This window comes from Podarcis melisellensis, assembly GCF_964234715.1.
Source record: "Podarcis melisellensis genome assembly, chromosome: 9".
NCBI classification, from domain to species: Eukaryota; Metazoa; Chordata; class Lepidosauria; order Squamata; family Lacertidae; genus Podarcis; species Podarcis melisellensis.
In genome coordinates, this window is record NC_138541.1 from 54,341,070 (window position 1) to 54,357,887 (window position 16,818).

General features: G+C 42.9%; 1 protein-coding gene across 7 annotated transcripts in view; it reads right to left on the reverse strand.

Annotated features, from left to right (window-relative positions):
- Nucleotides 1-11,161: 11,161 nt before the first annotated feature.
- DLC1 (DLC1 Rho GTPase activating protein) overlaps nucleotides 11,162-16,818 on the reverse strand; it is a 242,050-nt gene continuing 236,393 nt past the window's right edge. For 6 of the 7 annotated variants that reach the window (XM_081924334.1, XM_081924330.1, XM_081924332.1 and 3 more), the window contains 6 exons: nucleotides 15,250-15,475; nucleotides 14,682-14,796; nucleotides 14,302-14,520; nucleotides 12,759-12,976; nucleotides 12,063-12,236; nucleotides 11,162-11,333 (listed from right to left, as the gene is read on the reverse strand). In XM_081924334.1, coding sequence (XP_081780460.1) covers nucleotides 11,213-11,333; nucleotides 12,063-12,236; nucleotides 12,759-12,976; nucleotides 14,302-14,520; nucleotides 14,682-14,796; nucleotides 15,250-15,475 — 1,073 coding nt within the window. In that variant the 3' untranslated portion in view covers nucleotides 11,162-11,212. The remainder of the gene's footprint in view (nucleotides 11,334-12,062; nucleotides 12,237-12,758; nucleotides 12,977-14,301; nucleotides 14,521-14,681; nucleotides 14,797-15,249; nucleotides 15,476-16,818) is intronic. The other variant, XM_081924333.1, reaches the window with a different exon arrangement.

Sequence of the window (16,818 nt, forward strand, 5' to 3'; positions counted from 1 at the left end):
ATGGTAAAAAAAAGCTCAACAGCTTTGGTCGGGCCTCATGCATGTTCACTTCATCAAATCTGGCCCTCTTTGAAAAAAGTTTGGGCACCCCTGTCCAAAAAGGTGCAGGGTCACGTCGCTTCTTCCACTGATGTTAGTTGGAACTCCCCTCTTGATTCCTGCCATTGGATGGAAATGCCCTTTGTTCAGTGTGCTTCCTTGCCTACACACCCTGCATGATAACAGGAGCCTGGCAAGCTGCCCCCATTGCTAGCATGGCATACTGGTTATTCTCAATGTATTGCTTCAGTGTGTGCATTTATCTGGCATAGTCTGCCCTGTCCCAGGGATAGGGGAACAATATGCTAATCCAAAGTTGCCTCTTATGTGCCAGTATCCTCTCTGCATGCCCTTTGGCATTTATTTTGGCATATGTTGTATTTAAGAGAGCATGGTGGGTCATGGAAGTGATGTCTGAATCTGCTGGACCTGGAATATTTGGGGTTTTTTAGATTGGGATCAGCTTTTTGAATTGAGCTGAAAAGGCAATATATTAATCAAAATCAGCAATGGTCTGTCTTTATTGTCCCAAGCTACTTTTGTTTCCTCACCCAGAAGAGCCACTTGCAATAAAAGCATCCTTGGTTAGAGTGGAACAAACCTCACCTTCAGAATAACCGATGTTGAATCTCAGATTACATTACTTTTAATGAAACTGTAGATGTACATATTTACATGTGAGGAAAGCTATTGGCTTTCTGCAACATGCAATTAAATTGGTTCCCTCCGAGCTGCAGAGGGAGATGATCTTGAAAGCACAAATAGGCTGTCAAAGCTGCAATTATTCCTTGTGCAATATGTTGACATTTTGTTATTTATCATGTGCTTGTTTGCAGTTCTTTTGCGGCTGTGAGGTATAGGCGGTGCTAATGAACAATTGGGCTTGGTTTTGTTCGCTCTACTTTGGCAACTGCATTTGCACTACTGGGCACGAAACCCAGTTGGACATTAAACTAGACCCTGCAGGGTCAAGCAATGCACTGATAGAAGCTAATATTCATTAACCTGTAACGCAGCAGAAGTTTGGACTTTAATTAATAATATAAAACCTTGGAGCTAAATGTCAATGCATTACATTTTATTCTTTGCCTTGTACTCAGCCTGGCAGCTATTCAGTGTTGTAATTCATACCAAATAGTGTACTGTAATTGTCCGCACTGACATTTAGAACATGATACATAATTGAACTTTAAATGTCCAGGTTTTCAACTATCCCATGGTACGTTAATAAAGATTATTTATGTTATCAATAAAATAAATAAATGTGTGTCTGGGTGAGTTATCATTTCGTTGGCTGATCCAGGGGACTTGTATTCAGTTGTCGTTAAAAGCGTTTGTCCACGTTTGTTTCAGGGCTTTGAAACAGCAGCGAACTCCTCTAGAACTCTGGGCTTGAAAACAAGACTATTCCATGCACACACCTGGATTGCAGACCTAAGAGGTGATTCAGCAGTTCTGCGCTTCCGGTAGAAATGCTCTGGATGTTTAGCACCTGGAAATGATCTGATGTTGATGGTGGCTAAAATTGGTGGCTCTAGTCTGCTGTCAGGAGGTTATGCAAGGCATGAGTAGCACAGCATAAGCTTTCAAGTCAAAGGGATACTTAATGTTAGGTGGCCATCTTCTGGACTGAAAAGGTACATTTGCTAAACAGGACAGCTGAAAATTGGTTGTTTGTCCTTCTTAGCTCATTATTTAACCTGTGAAAATATAGAATGAGGCCTGTAAGAAGCTTTAGGTTAGCATCAATAATAGCGTTAATGCAATGGAAGAGAGTTGAAAAGAGACCTGTATATATTTAATAGCCCCCCGACCCACTGATAAATTCTTAGTTGTAGTTGGGCAAAGGATAACTCGCACCAGCATCTGAGACAGGCTTCCTTGGTGCACAAATATGGATCTTGTCAACGTAACATCTATGGTAAAGTTAACTAAGATACAACTACATAGAATCATAGAATCGTACAGTTGGAATGGACCACATAGTCCAGCCCTCTGCAATGCAGGAATACCCAAGGTTTCCAGGAGGATAATTTGGAATGGTGATGAAGAGCATTTTCCTGCTCCCCCAGGGCTACTTCAAGTAGCTGAGTACAAAATATGAGTGCATCAAGATCAAACTGGGCAGGACATTAAATGCATCTTGGTGTAAATAATGCAATATGTTTGTTTGTGTGTTTAATGCAAATACCATCAGCAGTGCTTTGAAAGTTATTGGTATTGCATCTGGCCTCACAAGCTTATGGCACCTTTGGAAGAGAGATTCCCCATAAGACCTCAGAAGGGAAGGATTAAATCGTCCCTCTCATGCCTGCTCCTATCATCTCACACCCACACCCTGGTTATGCAATTTGTTAAATGCAAATAGTACTGAAGCCTAGTGTGGCCCTCAGGGCAGTTGCAAAGTGGATATCCTTAAATAAATCACTGCTTTTCTCACAAAAGGGTGGAGTTGCCAACAGATGATATCTGAATGGTGTTGTTGCTTATTATTGCATTTGTTACCTGCTCTTCACCAGCAGGTCCCAGGGTGGGTTGCAAGAATTTAAAAGTCAGTATTAACTTCAGAGTTATCCACATTTCTCCTTGTTCTGCTGCTCTCTGCATTCCCAGGAAAACCGATATTTAGCGTAAAGTTGCGGTCACATAATTATGATAAGCATAAGATGCAAGTTATCTGTATTCTTCTCTTAATTTAGCCATCTGAGGTCTCCTAATATTTAGCATGTTATTCTTGCTGTCTCAGAAAAACCTTTCCTCTTTTTCTTTGGACACTGCTCCTTTTAATATGAATATTTTGGGGGTCTAGAATCTTCCACAATGACCTTAACTGCTTTCAATATTGTATTCCAAAAATATTCAGTATACTCACAGGTCTTCCAACAAATGGATGGAAATACCATTTTTCATTTCCAGCATAAATCAGATTTTATTTTATTTATAAAAATCATGTTTGCTATTAAAGTAAGTCCACTGCTTATTTGCATTTAACTTGTGCGCATTCAGCTTTACACATGAGGTAGAAATGTAAACAAATTAAAAAGAGGGTGGAAAGGTAGCAGGGTTCTGGGAAAAATGACTTTGGCCATCCCACCCACCATTGAACCCAGTGTGTTTTGCCTATACAGAATTTTGACTTTAGGCACAATCCCTGGAACACAAACGCTGCATAAATTGTGGGCTTACTGTATTACTGGGTACCGTTGTTTTATCCTCATTAAACACACACACACACACACACACACACACACACACTTGCCTGAAGGAAAGAAACCTGCACATGCTCCATGGCACCCAGACATGTCCAAATTTTTGCAGCCATAAAAATACACATACATGGAATCAGAGTCTATGTGTGTTTTGCTAAAAACATTGGTAGCAACTATGACTTACATATGCAGTCAGTCACTGTCATTAGGTGACTATGACTTACATATCCTGTCAGTCACAATACATTAAAGGTGCAATAGGATTCTTTGCTGGTGCAGACCATGGATGGGGAATCTGCGGCTTTTCAGATGTGGTTGGACTACAGTGCCCATCAATCCTGAACCAGCATGGCCACTGGTCAGGGATGATGGATGTTGGGAGTCCAATAATCTTTGGAGGGCAACAGATTCCTCACCTCTGGTATGAAAAAACAACAACTGTCCATCTGGAAACTGGGATGACCCAGAATGCCCACCCGAATAGGTTGTCTGTCAGTGAAGCTTTTGCAGACATCTGTTTGCTGATTTAGTTTCTTCCCATAGTTCTAGTGTTTAGTCACCGGACCACAATTTTGCAAAAATAAACCCTGCTCATAATAATAATGAGAGCGGTTCACACCTACATGTAAATAACTTGATTTATCACCAGTTTGCCAGTCAGCACTGAACGACTCACAGATGAACATGTACATAATGAAACAGCATTGCATTTGGGGCATGGTCTGAAAAGTTACGTCTGTGGTGTGAGCAGGATATGTGAAAGTTCATTTATCCAATCGCCACAAGTGTGCAGAGCCAGCTCATAGTAAACACTTTCTCTTGGGTAGTAATAAGTGCAACAGCTTAGCAGTTGTTTAATAACTATGGGCAGCAGTTATAGGTACAGACATCATTTTCCACTAGAGGGTGCTCAGCCTATTGAGGAGGATTTGTAATACGGCTTTTCTCTGAGAGACCGTTTTTCCCAGGCACAAAAATGTACAAGAGAGATAAGTTAGAATTTAGTTCAGTAAATTTAATTCAGAAGGTATTAGAACATCAGCCTTAAGAGCTCACACTAGCATGAGGCTATTCCCCTTTCTTGCTTTGCAGGTGGGCAGGTGGGCGGCCTTTATCAAAGTGGCCAGTGGGTGGTGGAGGGGTAGTAGTTCTGTATCTGGCCCACGGGCTTAATCCAGTTCCCCATTCTTGACCTATTGGGTGGGGCCTATGACATCATGGTGATGATCACAGTTCCTTTTTGCGACTTCTGATGCCCTGCCATTGCACCAAGTGCTTCCCCTTTTGCGCAAGACTCCGTGCTCCACTTATCCAGCTTAGGAACACAAAACTCTCCCAAATTGGTCATAAAGGTTCATTATTACAATTTCATTGCTGCCCATTTGGTAGCATCAAGTTTACCCTTTGAAAAAAAGATTGATGAGTGCAATTATGTGAATGGCGAAGTCATTTCATAGCACAACAGAATCCTCTTTTCAAGTAATCACAATTAACTCTAAACGGCTACTCATCTAGGAAACCTGTCACCACTTTCCCGTGTCACCTTCCTGAGTTCCTCTGTTGGGAGGATATGTCTCTGTTATAAGAAAAAAAACTGCTCCTTTTCCCTTATGGGGTACTCAAGAGCCCATATAGAGTCCTTTTGTAGGTTCTCTATGGGTAGGAGAAAATAACAGAGGCCAACCAGAGAATATTGAGAAGCAAAGCAACTAGTAAGCCTGGTCATTATTAACCATTGCAACAGGGTGCTCACAACCACACGCAGGAGGCAGGAGGGGACCCAGAACAATGGCATGCGAGCCCTTATATAGACATTTTGAAATTGCCCACCCTGGAGCCCAAGACCACCCCCCAATACATCTTACATACATCAGAGAAGGGGCAGTCTACAACAGAATCCTGTCTGACACATACCTGTTGATGGGTTTACCTTGGTAGCCTGGCTATTTTTGTGTGATGATAAAAACTTAATTCCTGAGTCCAGGTCACAGGCTCACCCTATTCATATCTTAAATGTGCCCTTAAGGCAGGATTTGCGAGCAAAGAGACAATGGGGAGGTTTTTCTCATTTCCTCCCTCCTTGCAGAGAAACATTTGAGGTCAATTTGGGGGAGACAAAATGGTTTCAGGACTTTTTCCTGTACTGTTTCAGACATGCGGTTTATATATTTATGTATGTGTTTGCTTGGTACATTTATTTTATATCTTATACCTTATAATTCCATCCCATTGAAATGATGGGGAGGTGGGGTGCTGGTGTGTGTGTGTGGGGGGAAAGAGGATGCTCTGACATTTCTTTGGATTCACAGCTGGAAGAACAGCTGCAAAAGGAGATGCCTTCTTTGCTGCACAGCAGCAGCTACTTAATTATCGATGTGGCATTCAGAATGTTACCGCAGGAGGAGACAAAAATGGAATCTCTCCTTCTGGAGGCACAAAAGTGGCGTTTTAATTGACTACTTTCTTTGACAGCATTGCAAAGTGACACATGAAGCCCAACATTCCAGTTCTCGACTTCCTTCCTTTGCAAACATTAAACTTTCTCCAATTTATCGTTTGGTCTTTTGTCCCTTTTGTTTTGAAGGAACCTACATGTTTCCTGGACAGGACAACAGCGTTTCCTCTCTGCTGTGAAAACCTCTTTAGCAGCTCTGCCAGTAACAGACGGACTTAAAATTGGGAGATAGCCTGCCCTGAGTTTAGCTAGAGTAAGTCCCTCATGTAATGTTGTGTTGACCCAGTTTGATAAACTGAAACTTGCAATCTGATCCATAGATTACTTAAAAGGGCTGATTCACACAAGAGGGCTTGTCAACTGAAGGCCTCAATAGATCATTAAACCAAAATAAGAGGGGATTCTGCTAGATGGGCATGAAGAGGCGAAAACCAGCTGTATCTACAACAGGCTTTTTCTTTTGCATAGCTGGATAAACAGCCTGCTCACTATGAGCGGCTACACATTGCCTGCACAGTAGATTTGGGATGTTGCCTGTCATTGCTTTAGGGAGCAGCTTTTCATAGCATGTGAGAAAAATTGCTGTTGTTTAGTCGTTTAGTCGTGTCCGACTCTTCATGACCCCATGGACCAGTGCACGCCAGGCCCTCCTGTCTTCCACTGCCTCCCGCAATTTGGTCAAACTCATGCTGGTATGTTTCGAGAACACTATCCAACCATCTCGTCCTCTGTCGTCCCCTTCTCCTTGTGTCTTCCATCTTTCCCAACATCAGGGTCTTTTCCAGGGAGTCTTTTCTTCTCATGAGGTGGCTAAAGTATTGGAGCCTCAGCTTCACGATCTGTCCTTCCAGTGAGCACTCAGGGCTGATTTCCTTAAGAATAGATAGGTTTGATCTTCTTGCAGTCCATGGGACTCTCAAGAGTCTCCTCCAGCACCATAATTCTAAAGCATCAATTCTTCGGCGATCAGCCTTCTTTATGGTCCAGCTTTCACTTCCATACATCACTACTGGGAAAACCATAGCTTTTACTATATGGACCTTTGTTGGCAAGGTGATGTCTCTGCTTTTTAAGATGCTGTCTAGGTGAGAAAAATAGGCAACATTAAATGAGTAAGAGTGCATGGAGAGCCCTGTTGGACTAAAGTCCCCTTTATTCCAGCATCCTATTCTCACAGCGGCCAAGGAAACAGAAGCCGTAAACAGGGCTTGAGCGCAAACAGCCCTCGGATCTCTTGACAGGGCTTTTTTTTCCAGCCAGAACTTACCAGAACTCTGTTCTGGCACCTCTTTTTCTAGAAAAATAGCACTGCCCCTTGAGATCCCCAACAACTGGTATACAGAGGCATCTACTGCCTCCCACAGTGCAGGAAGAACATAGGCCATAGCAGCTTAGTAGTCACTGTACCCGTATCCACCATGAGGTGGAGAAAAGAGGTGTTTCACAAACTTGAACATTTAATAGTGCATTTATTGATTATATTCTGTACAGACATATAATAGCAAGTTATAAACCTTTTCTTCTTTTACTTAGACCTTAATCGTATAGAACGTATTTACAGGGGAGGGGGGAGGGTAGCCAACTTGAGGTACAAATACCCTGCCCCCCCAAAAGAATATCTGAGGTATAAATACAACTATATTTTAAATAATTATTTTCATGCTTTATCTATGTTGGACAATAAATTGTGAGCAAGTGTACATGTTTACAACAGACTGGTATGTACAACATACTATATATTTTTTTTTACACACACATTTGAACATTTAAAAAGTATACAAAGAATACACAAGGCTTCCCTATTGGCGAGATATGCTACTGGTGCAATCCTTAGCACACATACATGGCAGTAATCTCTCAACCAGCGAACTGGATGTACTGCCTAATAAACTTTTTGGGTCCCGTCCCCCCGGATAAGGGTTAAAGGTATGATCTAGAACAGTCGTCTTCAACTGGTGGGTTGGGATTCTTTACTTGGTCATGGCCTGGTCTATAGTGGGTTGCAAGAGTAGCACTGACACCATCCAAATATATGCTAAAAAGAGAGAGAGTAATTGGTCTCCACATGCATGTTTGGGTTAAAAGCTAGTCCTGGGTCTGAAAAGTTGAAGACTACTGATCTAGCACAGCTTTTCCCCTCAGGTCACATCTGAAACAGTTGGTTCCAATCCATATCTGATCCTTGGCAGTATTCCTTGCAAGGGCAAAGGGTTTAACTTCTGGGTTTGGTACAGAGACGCAAACCACATCAAGAGAATTACTAAAATCCCTGCTACGTTCTTCATGATTTCTGGACAGATATCACAAGGACTGATCTCCCTGAAATGCTGCAAGCAGATCAACACACAAAGAAGTTCCCCAGCCTGCCGGGTGTCCCTCACTGCAAATCTTTCTATCTCTCATTGTTCCTCACCTGATCTTTGCATGCATGTCCTACTGCAACATGCAAAGAACAGAACATGAACAGAGAGAAGCAAACAAGAGACACAGTGACATAAAACACAATGAAATAAAAATGGGCCAATGATGTGGACAAAGGCGATTGCTAGGAACAAGACACAATCCACCAACACACCATAATTCTTCATCACACAACCCCTTTAAAAAAAAAGTAACAAATAATAATATAACACTGTCAATGGTAACAACGGGCTGCTTCCAGCTGCATCACTGCCCTGGGATGAGGAAAGAAGGCAACCACAAGGTCACAAGGGCTTTTCTAGGTTGAGAGGGTGAGCAAAACGGAACCAACTGCCCAGCAGGTCACTCCATCTTTCATAAGACTCACCTGTGTGTGCGTGAGCAGCCTGTTCTAGCTTTTGCAGGGAGGGCTAAAAGGCTGGATTCCAGGGCGCAGAGTCCAAGTGTAGAGATATTATGGACAACTGCATAAAAAATCCTTGCTTTGAAAAAAATCACTTTCCAATCTACATCCCCCCCCCCCAGTCTTGCCTTACATTGGTTCAGCAAATCTCTGTGCTAATACTGCATTTCTACATCAAAGAACAACCTTTACATGGAATCAGAGAATTGTAGAGTTAGAAGGGACCCTGAGGATCATCTCGTCCAAACCCCTACAATGCAGGAATAGGCAGCTGTTCCATATGGGGACCGAACCTGCGACCTACATGGGACTCTAGATTGGGCTTTGGTAGGAAGAAGGCAATAGTCCCAGCAAGGGTCCAAGCCCTGCTTTGGGGGATACTGTAGTTCATATTTCACATTCACAGAAACACAAGGTTATTGAATGGAAGAGTTGCAATGGATCCAAAGGGTCATTTAACCCAACCCCTTAGAATGCATTGAACTGTATCTGAACATAAGAAGCTGCCTGGATCAGGCCAATGGACTATCTAGTCCAGCATCCTGTTCTCACAGCGGCCAACTAGATGCCTAAGAGAAGCCCGCAAACATGACCTCAGCACCAGACAATTGCATCTACAGCTTCTAAGGAAGGCAAAATAACAGCACAATTCTATACACATCTTTCCTAGATATCGTTACTCTTTTATTATGGCTATCTTGCTTCCCCCAAAGAGGATGTTTAGAGCTTATAGGTCTGGGTTTCTTGTAAAGGTGGTTGACCTGAAGCATGGTAGGCCTCATCACTCTGACCCTCCTATTTATCCTAACCTTCAGTCCTTTACATTACACCACATAATCCGATAGCCACAGTACCCTTTCTTATCCAAACCTCTGAACATTTTAGAGGTCCCCTCCCTTCAAACTAAGTGGATAAAATGAGGTTATATGGTTATAGTGGAGTGGAATATATGAAGACTTTCAAACTCCTAACACGGTATTCTATTACAATGAATCGCTTTAGAACTTGAGAATGCTCCAGTTATGACGTATTCCAGTGCTGGCTTTTCAAGCCACTGAAAGCAGTTTCAGCTCATGCCACAAGCTTTCCGTTCATTCCTATGAGATTCATTCAAAAGAGAGGATTGTTAAAAGACCACGGCCAATACTTTCAACAGGTACTTGTGCAGGAAGGTGGCTGTGGAGAAAACTTTGCGCTTAAAAGTAAAAAAAATACCCAATACCTTTCAACGTATATCTTTTTCAAGGACCTTAACTCAAGACATTCTCCACCAGAGAAGTAGAAATATGGGTGCTGTCAACTTCACACGCATTTCGTTTTTTGAAACATGCGCCCAAGAGGCTTCTAAGTGAGTGCACCTGCAAATGGAAAGCAGTGTTCTTCAAGCTTGGGTCCCAGATGTTGTCGCAATTACAACTCCTCTCCTCTCTTGATTGGTGACAGGAGTTACAGTTCAACTCTGGGACCCCAAGCTTGAAGAACCCCAGTATAAAACATGAGCATGGCAAATACGGGTCTTCTGCAGGTGCACTTTTGAGGAAGCTGTCAACAACCACAACTCCGGGTTTCACACACAGTCTTTGTAGACTCAGATTTACCTGGGTGTAACGCGGGTGAAAAGGCTCTGAGAACTTTAAAACAGGAAACTCATCTTTAGGAGGATTGGGTTGGTATAAAAAAATATATATGTTCCATTCATGAAGAATTTCTGCTAGTGCAACGGAGCCCCCCTTTTCTCCCCTCCCCATACACTCTCCAAATCTGTTCTGGGGTTTTCCCCAACTCTCTGGAGCAGATTTGAGGGGATGTGCAGGGAGAAAAGAGGAAGGCAAAGTTCTGTCGTGCAAACAGAAGTCCTTGCATGATGGAATACAACCCAAGGTCCATGTGAAAGACACAGGTTGAAATGCATCAGGCATTCATTTTATTCGCTTCAGCTATCCTCATTTGCAAGTGTTGAGCTTCAGCTTTCCTTGCCATGTTTGGGGCAGCTCCTCCATTTTCCTTTTCAGATATACACAAGTAATAACAGGACACATGAGCAAAGACTAGCTTGCAGACAAAAAGCTCCTAGGCCTACCTCCCCTCACAGATTAAAATCTTCCCAAATGCTCTTGAGTGTCCCAGACACTTCCAATTCCCCTACTCTTGTTTTCTACAACTCCACTCAACAATTATACAGTCATTCACACCTCTGCCTCTGTGCAAACCTTCCTTCACTTGCTTTAGCGAGACCCCATGGATGAGTGCCAACAAATCCAGTGGATGCAACAGTCCCTCAACAAATGGCACACAGATACATACAATAAACCTAACATATAGGAAAGAATCATTTCCACTACAATCCAGAAATATATATTTAAGGTCTTAAGGGTTTTGCTTCTCAGAAGCAATTCACACTGTCTAAGCAACATAGTATAGTATTATTTTAAAAAAAAGAAAGAAAAAGGTTGCACCATCCAATATATTCCAGTCAAGACCTGCAGTATAGGCCTAATACCGATAGGAAGCAGCTTTGAAAATGTACTGTTTGCCAAAGACGTTGGAAGTGAGAATCCCGGGCCTATTCCAGACACACTTTCTTCATGGCAAGACTTTTAGGCCACGCTGTGGCCCGTTCTGTAACAATCAACAGTTCCGGGAAGTATCTATTCACGTTGCGGCCATGTTGGTCTGCTTCAGTCGTCACCTGGACTTTGCTTCTTTCGTTTCCAGGTTCTGATTACTGAAAGAGTCTCTGATCTTAATGACTTCGGCTGCACACAAGTGTCCAAAAGCCTTTGTGTACCAGTCAGGTTTGTGGCCCCTGTTTCCAAGAAAGAAAATGCATGCTTGAAGCTGGTCATAGCAGACGTAACTTGGAAGAAACAAGAGATGGAACAGGAATCCCTGGAACAAGTATTCAGTTTCTGGGGAGCAGGGATAGGGAACTTTGGAAGCTGCCATTGGTCCATCTAACTGCCTAATGTCTACAGTGATTGGCAGGCGCTCTCCAGGATTTCAGACTGGGGGTGTTCCCTGCCTTCCCTGGAGATGCCCACCTGGAACCTTCTGCATGCAGCGAAGGTGTCTTACCATTAAGCTGACAATGGATCTTCGACAACCACATTATTGTTCTGTTAATGATTTGAGATTCCACATCGCATGCTATAGTGCAACTATGGGCAGGGTATGCATTCACATAAATATGCACACCAACTGTAAACAAAATAAATGGAAGTGCAAACGAAAGCACCCCAAATCCACAAACGGGGGTGGAATTTGTGATGGAGGGACCAGACTTCCAAGAGGAATTGCTTTTGAATATGTTGAACATCTCTGTGGTGGGATTGCAAGGAGTTCTTGTGTGAATCATTTGTGAAGTTGGCCATTTAAAATAATCAATTAAAACCAATCATCATCTCTTCTGCACTATGCAAATGAGGAAGGGGAAGGACAACACAGCTGATTCTGGGCCATACGGCAGTTAATTCTTCTAACAGGGATTGGAAGTTAAAACAACGGAAGAGGGAAAAGTGAAGAAAAAAAGGCTTACCTTAAATCAGTTCTGCACATATAGGTGAGTTTGGATTTTCCTGATCCAGAAGGTTCAATGAGATACCTGGACAAGAGCACATTCACTCTAACGCCAAGGACTGCAGCACGGTCATGGTCCACTGAGGAGCTTAAAAGTGCACAAGCGCCTTTAGATAAATTCGTCCTCCAAGTCCTGTTAATAACAAGAACAGCTTTATAACAAAAGACTGCATAGATGCCAGCTAGCCAGTTTTTTATTGTTTGCCGCCAATAGCCTTTACAACGTAACTTACAGAACAAGTAAATCCAAGAGGACGTTAAAAACAAATAAACATTCAGAAATGCAAGCTGTCAAAGTTTAAAATTCTGAACGTCTCCAAATAATTTAAATTAAAATCTCATTGGCAGTAAAAAAAAAAAAGGTAGGCGGTAACATTCTTGCTACAAGTACATATAAATCTACCCTGTAGAAAACAAGTTTGTATGTATCAGCCAGCAACCATTAATTTTAACATAGCGGACTGACCTATTTCTTTTTAAATGAAGAGCTTGCTTAAATGTAGGCTTCATACATTTCAGGAAGTGGAGGTATTTAAAAAATAAACAAATCAGTAGATGAATCAATATATCTACATTTTAGCTAGCTGTATTGATAAAAGGGTTTTGCAGGCTCTGTCCTTCATAAATCTGCCATGGGTGAAATCTGCAAGATTACCTTAGGACGACATAGTCTCTGGCTGGGTGGGGTGCCAGGCTGTTCTGTACATACTGGTATACATCAGTCTGGCTGTCCAAAGTCTCAATCACTTTAGCATCCAGAAGATCTTCATCCCAAAGATGCTGTTCTTTAAGTAAACGGTTCAAGATCTCTTCAGGAACTGCAGGGATTTCAACCGTGGATTTCCATAACCGGAGAGGTGGACCCTCGGAAACCTGGAAAGCATTGTCACCATAAGTAGCTATATATGCTTACACAGTTAACTATGCTCGTCAAGCTAGCCCTTTAAGCCTGCTTAATTTTGAAAGTGTAAATTCAAAACTGAGCCAAGCTGAAAACAAAGAAAGGGATCAGCCTCTTTTTAATATATAGTAGTTACTGTGCAAGGGACGCGGGTGGCGCTGTGGGTTAAACCACAGAGCCTAGGGCTTTGCTGATCAGAAGGTCGGTGGTTCGAAACCCCGTGATGGGGTGAGCTCCCGTTGCTCGGTCCCTGCTCCTGCCCACCTAGCAGTTCGAAAGCACGTCAAAGTGCAAGTAGATAAACAGGTACTGCTCTGGCAGTAAGGTAAACGGCGTTTCCGTGCGCTGCTCTGGTTCGCCAGAAGCGGCTTAGTCATGCTGGCCACTTGACCCGGAAGCTGTATGCCGGCTCCCTTGGCCAATAAAGCGAGATGAGCACCGCAACCCCAGAGTCGATCACGACTGGACCTAATGGTCAGGGTTCCCTTTACCTTAGTTACTGTGCAAATGTTTAAGTTATGTCTGGTGGATAGTATCTGTGGGAATTTGTCCTCAAAGCACTTATTTTGAAGTGACCCACTGACTTCAGTCTCTTGAGGCTGAAATTCTAACTCCGATAAGCCCCACTGTGTACAAAAAGACTTACTTCTGAATAGACATGCTTAGGACTGCACTGTTAAAGAATTGCAGGGGGTGAACAGATGCTAAGTGCAACCCATGGACCACATAAGAAATAGTGTGGTCAGAAGCCCTTCGATGATTGTAGCAGCTATCTTCCTGTTGGCTGCAGTTCCCTTGTCTTTACTGATCCTGCCAGCAGGGCTGTTGCTAGAGGGCAGAGTACACCATGGTGGCAGTTCTGGAGGAGAGCTGGAATATCTCTGCTGCAGTCAACTGGAGGCTTCTGACTCCATGTATAAAACAGATCTGAATTTTCTGCTTGGCAAAGGCCTTAAATTCTATACTGCCCCTCAGTCCACATATCATTTTCGCCCATAAAATGCTACATTGGTTTGACCTTCTCTGAAATGTTAATAACTTTGGATGATTTCATCATTGGCTCAAGCTTAACGTTTTGCTGGCAATCAGCTCTGCAAAATGATTTCAGATCAGATCAGTTTGTTCCATCTTTCTCACTTTTGGGAGAAGCCCTAGTGAGTGGGAATATTATTTGAAGTTTGCCAAGTTTAAGGCAGTCATTATTTTCCCCCTTTCCAAATGCACTCTCTCTGTGATTTCACTTTCTATGTGAAATGCATCGAGATTTAACAACAGTCCTGGAGTTGTGCTAATATACCTTCTTGTAGGCAAGCTCTGCTTGCTCCGAGGTGGAACAGTTGACCCAGCCTTTAAATTTATCCTTAATCTCCTTAAGCAAATCATCCATACAGTCCTGGATGTAAAAACGGTAGTCAGCAGGCTCAGAGTTATTAGTTTTGCCTAGTTCCTCCAAGCTCAGAGGCCGAAGATCTTGCTCCGTATAGGAATTCCGACATCTACTCATTTCTTCAGGGATCTGAGGGTATGGGAAAAGGTTGGAAGGTTCAAAACTACAGAAACGATGACTCACTATAAGACTGATTGCCAGTCTTATCAGGTCAATAACTAGACAATGCAATTTAGCATATTGCATGATATTAAAAGACCCAAGGAAGACGTATATAGTGGAATATTCACCTGAAACAGCTTCTTACACTCTGCAATCATGTGGCCCAGACCTTGCGTTGCAGCCAAATTCTCATTTAAATCTTTCTGATCGGGTTTCCCCAGACTCTGTTTCCTCTGCATCACCCTGTTAACGCAATCACCATTAATTAGTTGTGATGAAAGAAAAGTTGTCAGGACTATATTGGGAGCGCCAAGGTGTGCTTTCCTGTGTGAACGAACTAACATGAAATGAAAAAGCTAGGGACAACACCTGAACGCTGATAATAAATCTTGCGCTCTAGGTCTAAACGTGATCTTCATTTTCAACCATGTAATGGAATGGCCAGATGAATTTAGCACACATGTTCATCATCATGTTGAATGCGTGATCATCACAGGCATAATCACTAGCACCTTTCCCTTAAAAGTCCCCTCAACCTGTTTCCACTGTTCAGTGGGAAGAATTTGCACTAGCCCAAAGGTAGACTGGTTTTTTAAAAAAGGGGGAAAGAGTTCAAAGCGTCTTAAGGAAAGGCTTATTTAAGTGCCCAACAAACCACCAGCGAGGACGCCAGGAAGGAACAGAGGACTGAGCTACCTGGAGACTTGCCTTGGGGAAGAATTTTCCCTCTTGAGGGTGTTCAAGTGGAAAAGCGAAGGCGCTAAGCACACAGCCAGGTTTGTCGGCGTCATCTGGTTTTCCTTCACAGCGGCTGTGACGTCACTCAAAAAGTATAGGAGGATCTGTAGGACTTCTCTGTTCTCATCTGGTAGAAGCATAATGGCTGCCTTGATCGCCTGGAGATGCTGGTCCTTTGGCACATCTGCACAAGATTAGCAACCCTCTCGTCAAAGTCATTGATTTTCCACACATATAGCACGAATGCGTCCCAAAGCAAACTCTTAGCTTCAAATACTTCTGACTCGAGTCTGAAGCGATTTCCTTCAGAACGCTGCATACCATTCATGGCACAAGACTGGATTTCCCTCCCCCCCCTTTTTTTTTAGTCAACAGCTTAACTGCCCTCAGGTATTTCCTGCCTAGCGAGAGACTCAACAGTAAAACAAAGCTGTGCATATTCCAGAGTTAAATTTAGAATTTCATTTTGAGAGCCACACACTTCTGCAGACTCGCTAAAAGGGCTGTTAAATTAGATGGGGGGGTGGGCCTCCTTCGATTTATTAACATGGGTGGCGACGAAAATGCAAACACTAAGCTCAGCCAACCTGGACTCCAGCAAAAATTCATACACACCAGTGAAACACGCTCCTCAACTGGGGAGGCAATTAAAATAAATAGCCCTTAAAAACGGTTCCCAACTTTGGCACCACAAAATATCCAGACGGTACTTCAATAAGCAGAGAGGATTGCTTCATCGAACAATGATGTAGTCAGTGAAGACTGGGTGGGGAGTCATCCCTAATGTACCGACACATACCATTGCACAGATCCATGGCTACAGAGCACAACAAATACTTTCAATAGCAAATGTCCTTTTTTAAAAAATAAAAAATACGGCTGGTGGCGGCGGGGGGACGACTGACAAAATACTAAGAGATTTTGTTTTGATGCACCAGGGGTTGAAAAATATCCAAAAGCCACTCAAGGGACTCATGGAAGTGGTCTCAAATTGTGGAGTGTGCTCCGCTTGGGGGAGTTGCGTACATGGAAGAAAGGAACACAAAAATCCAGGGAAGGATGAGATCTGGAGGCAAGTAGCTCTTGCCTCTCACCATCATCAGCCAAGACACAAAGGGGTGGGCCAAATGTTCGCTAGTATTTATTTGATTTATTAGATTTAGATACCTTCATCAAAAGATCTCAGGGCAGTTCACAAGATAAAAACATCAGATAATAGCAAAAATAGATAGCTAAAACAGAAACAAGAAGAGTTTGGATTTGATATCCCGCTTTACCACTACCCGAAGGAGTCTCAAAGTGGCCAACATTCTCCTTTCCCTTCCTCCCCCACAACAAACACTCTGTGAGGTGAGTGAGGCTGAGAGACTTCAAAGAAGTGTGACTAGCCCAGCTGCATGTGGAGGAGCGGAGACGCGAACCCGGTTCCCCAGATTACGAGTCCACCGCTCTTAACCACTACACCACACTGGCTCTCAACAACAAAACAATAATAACCCCACCGTCCCACACATTTAAAAGGCTGTA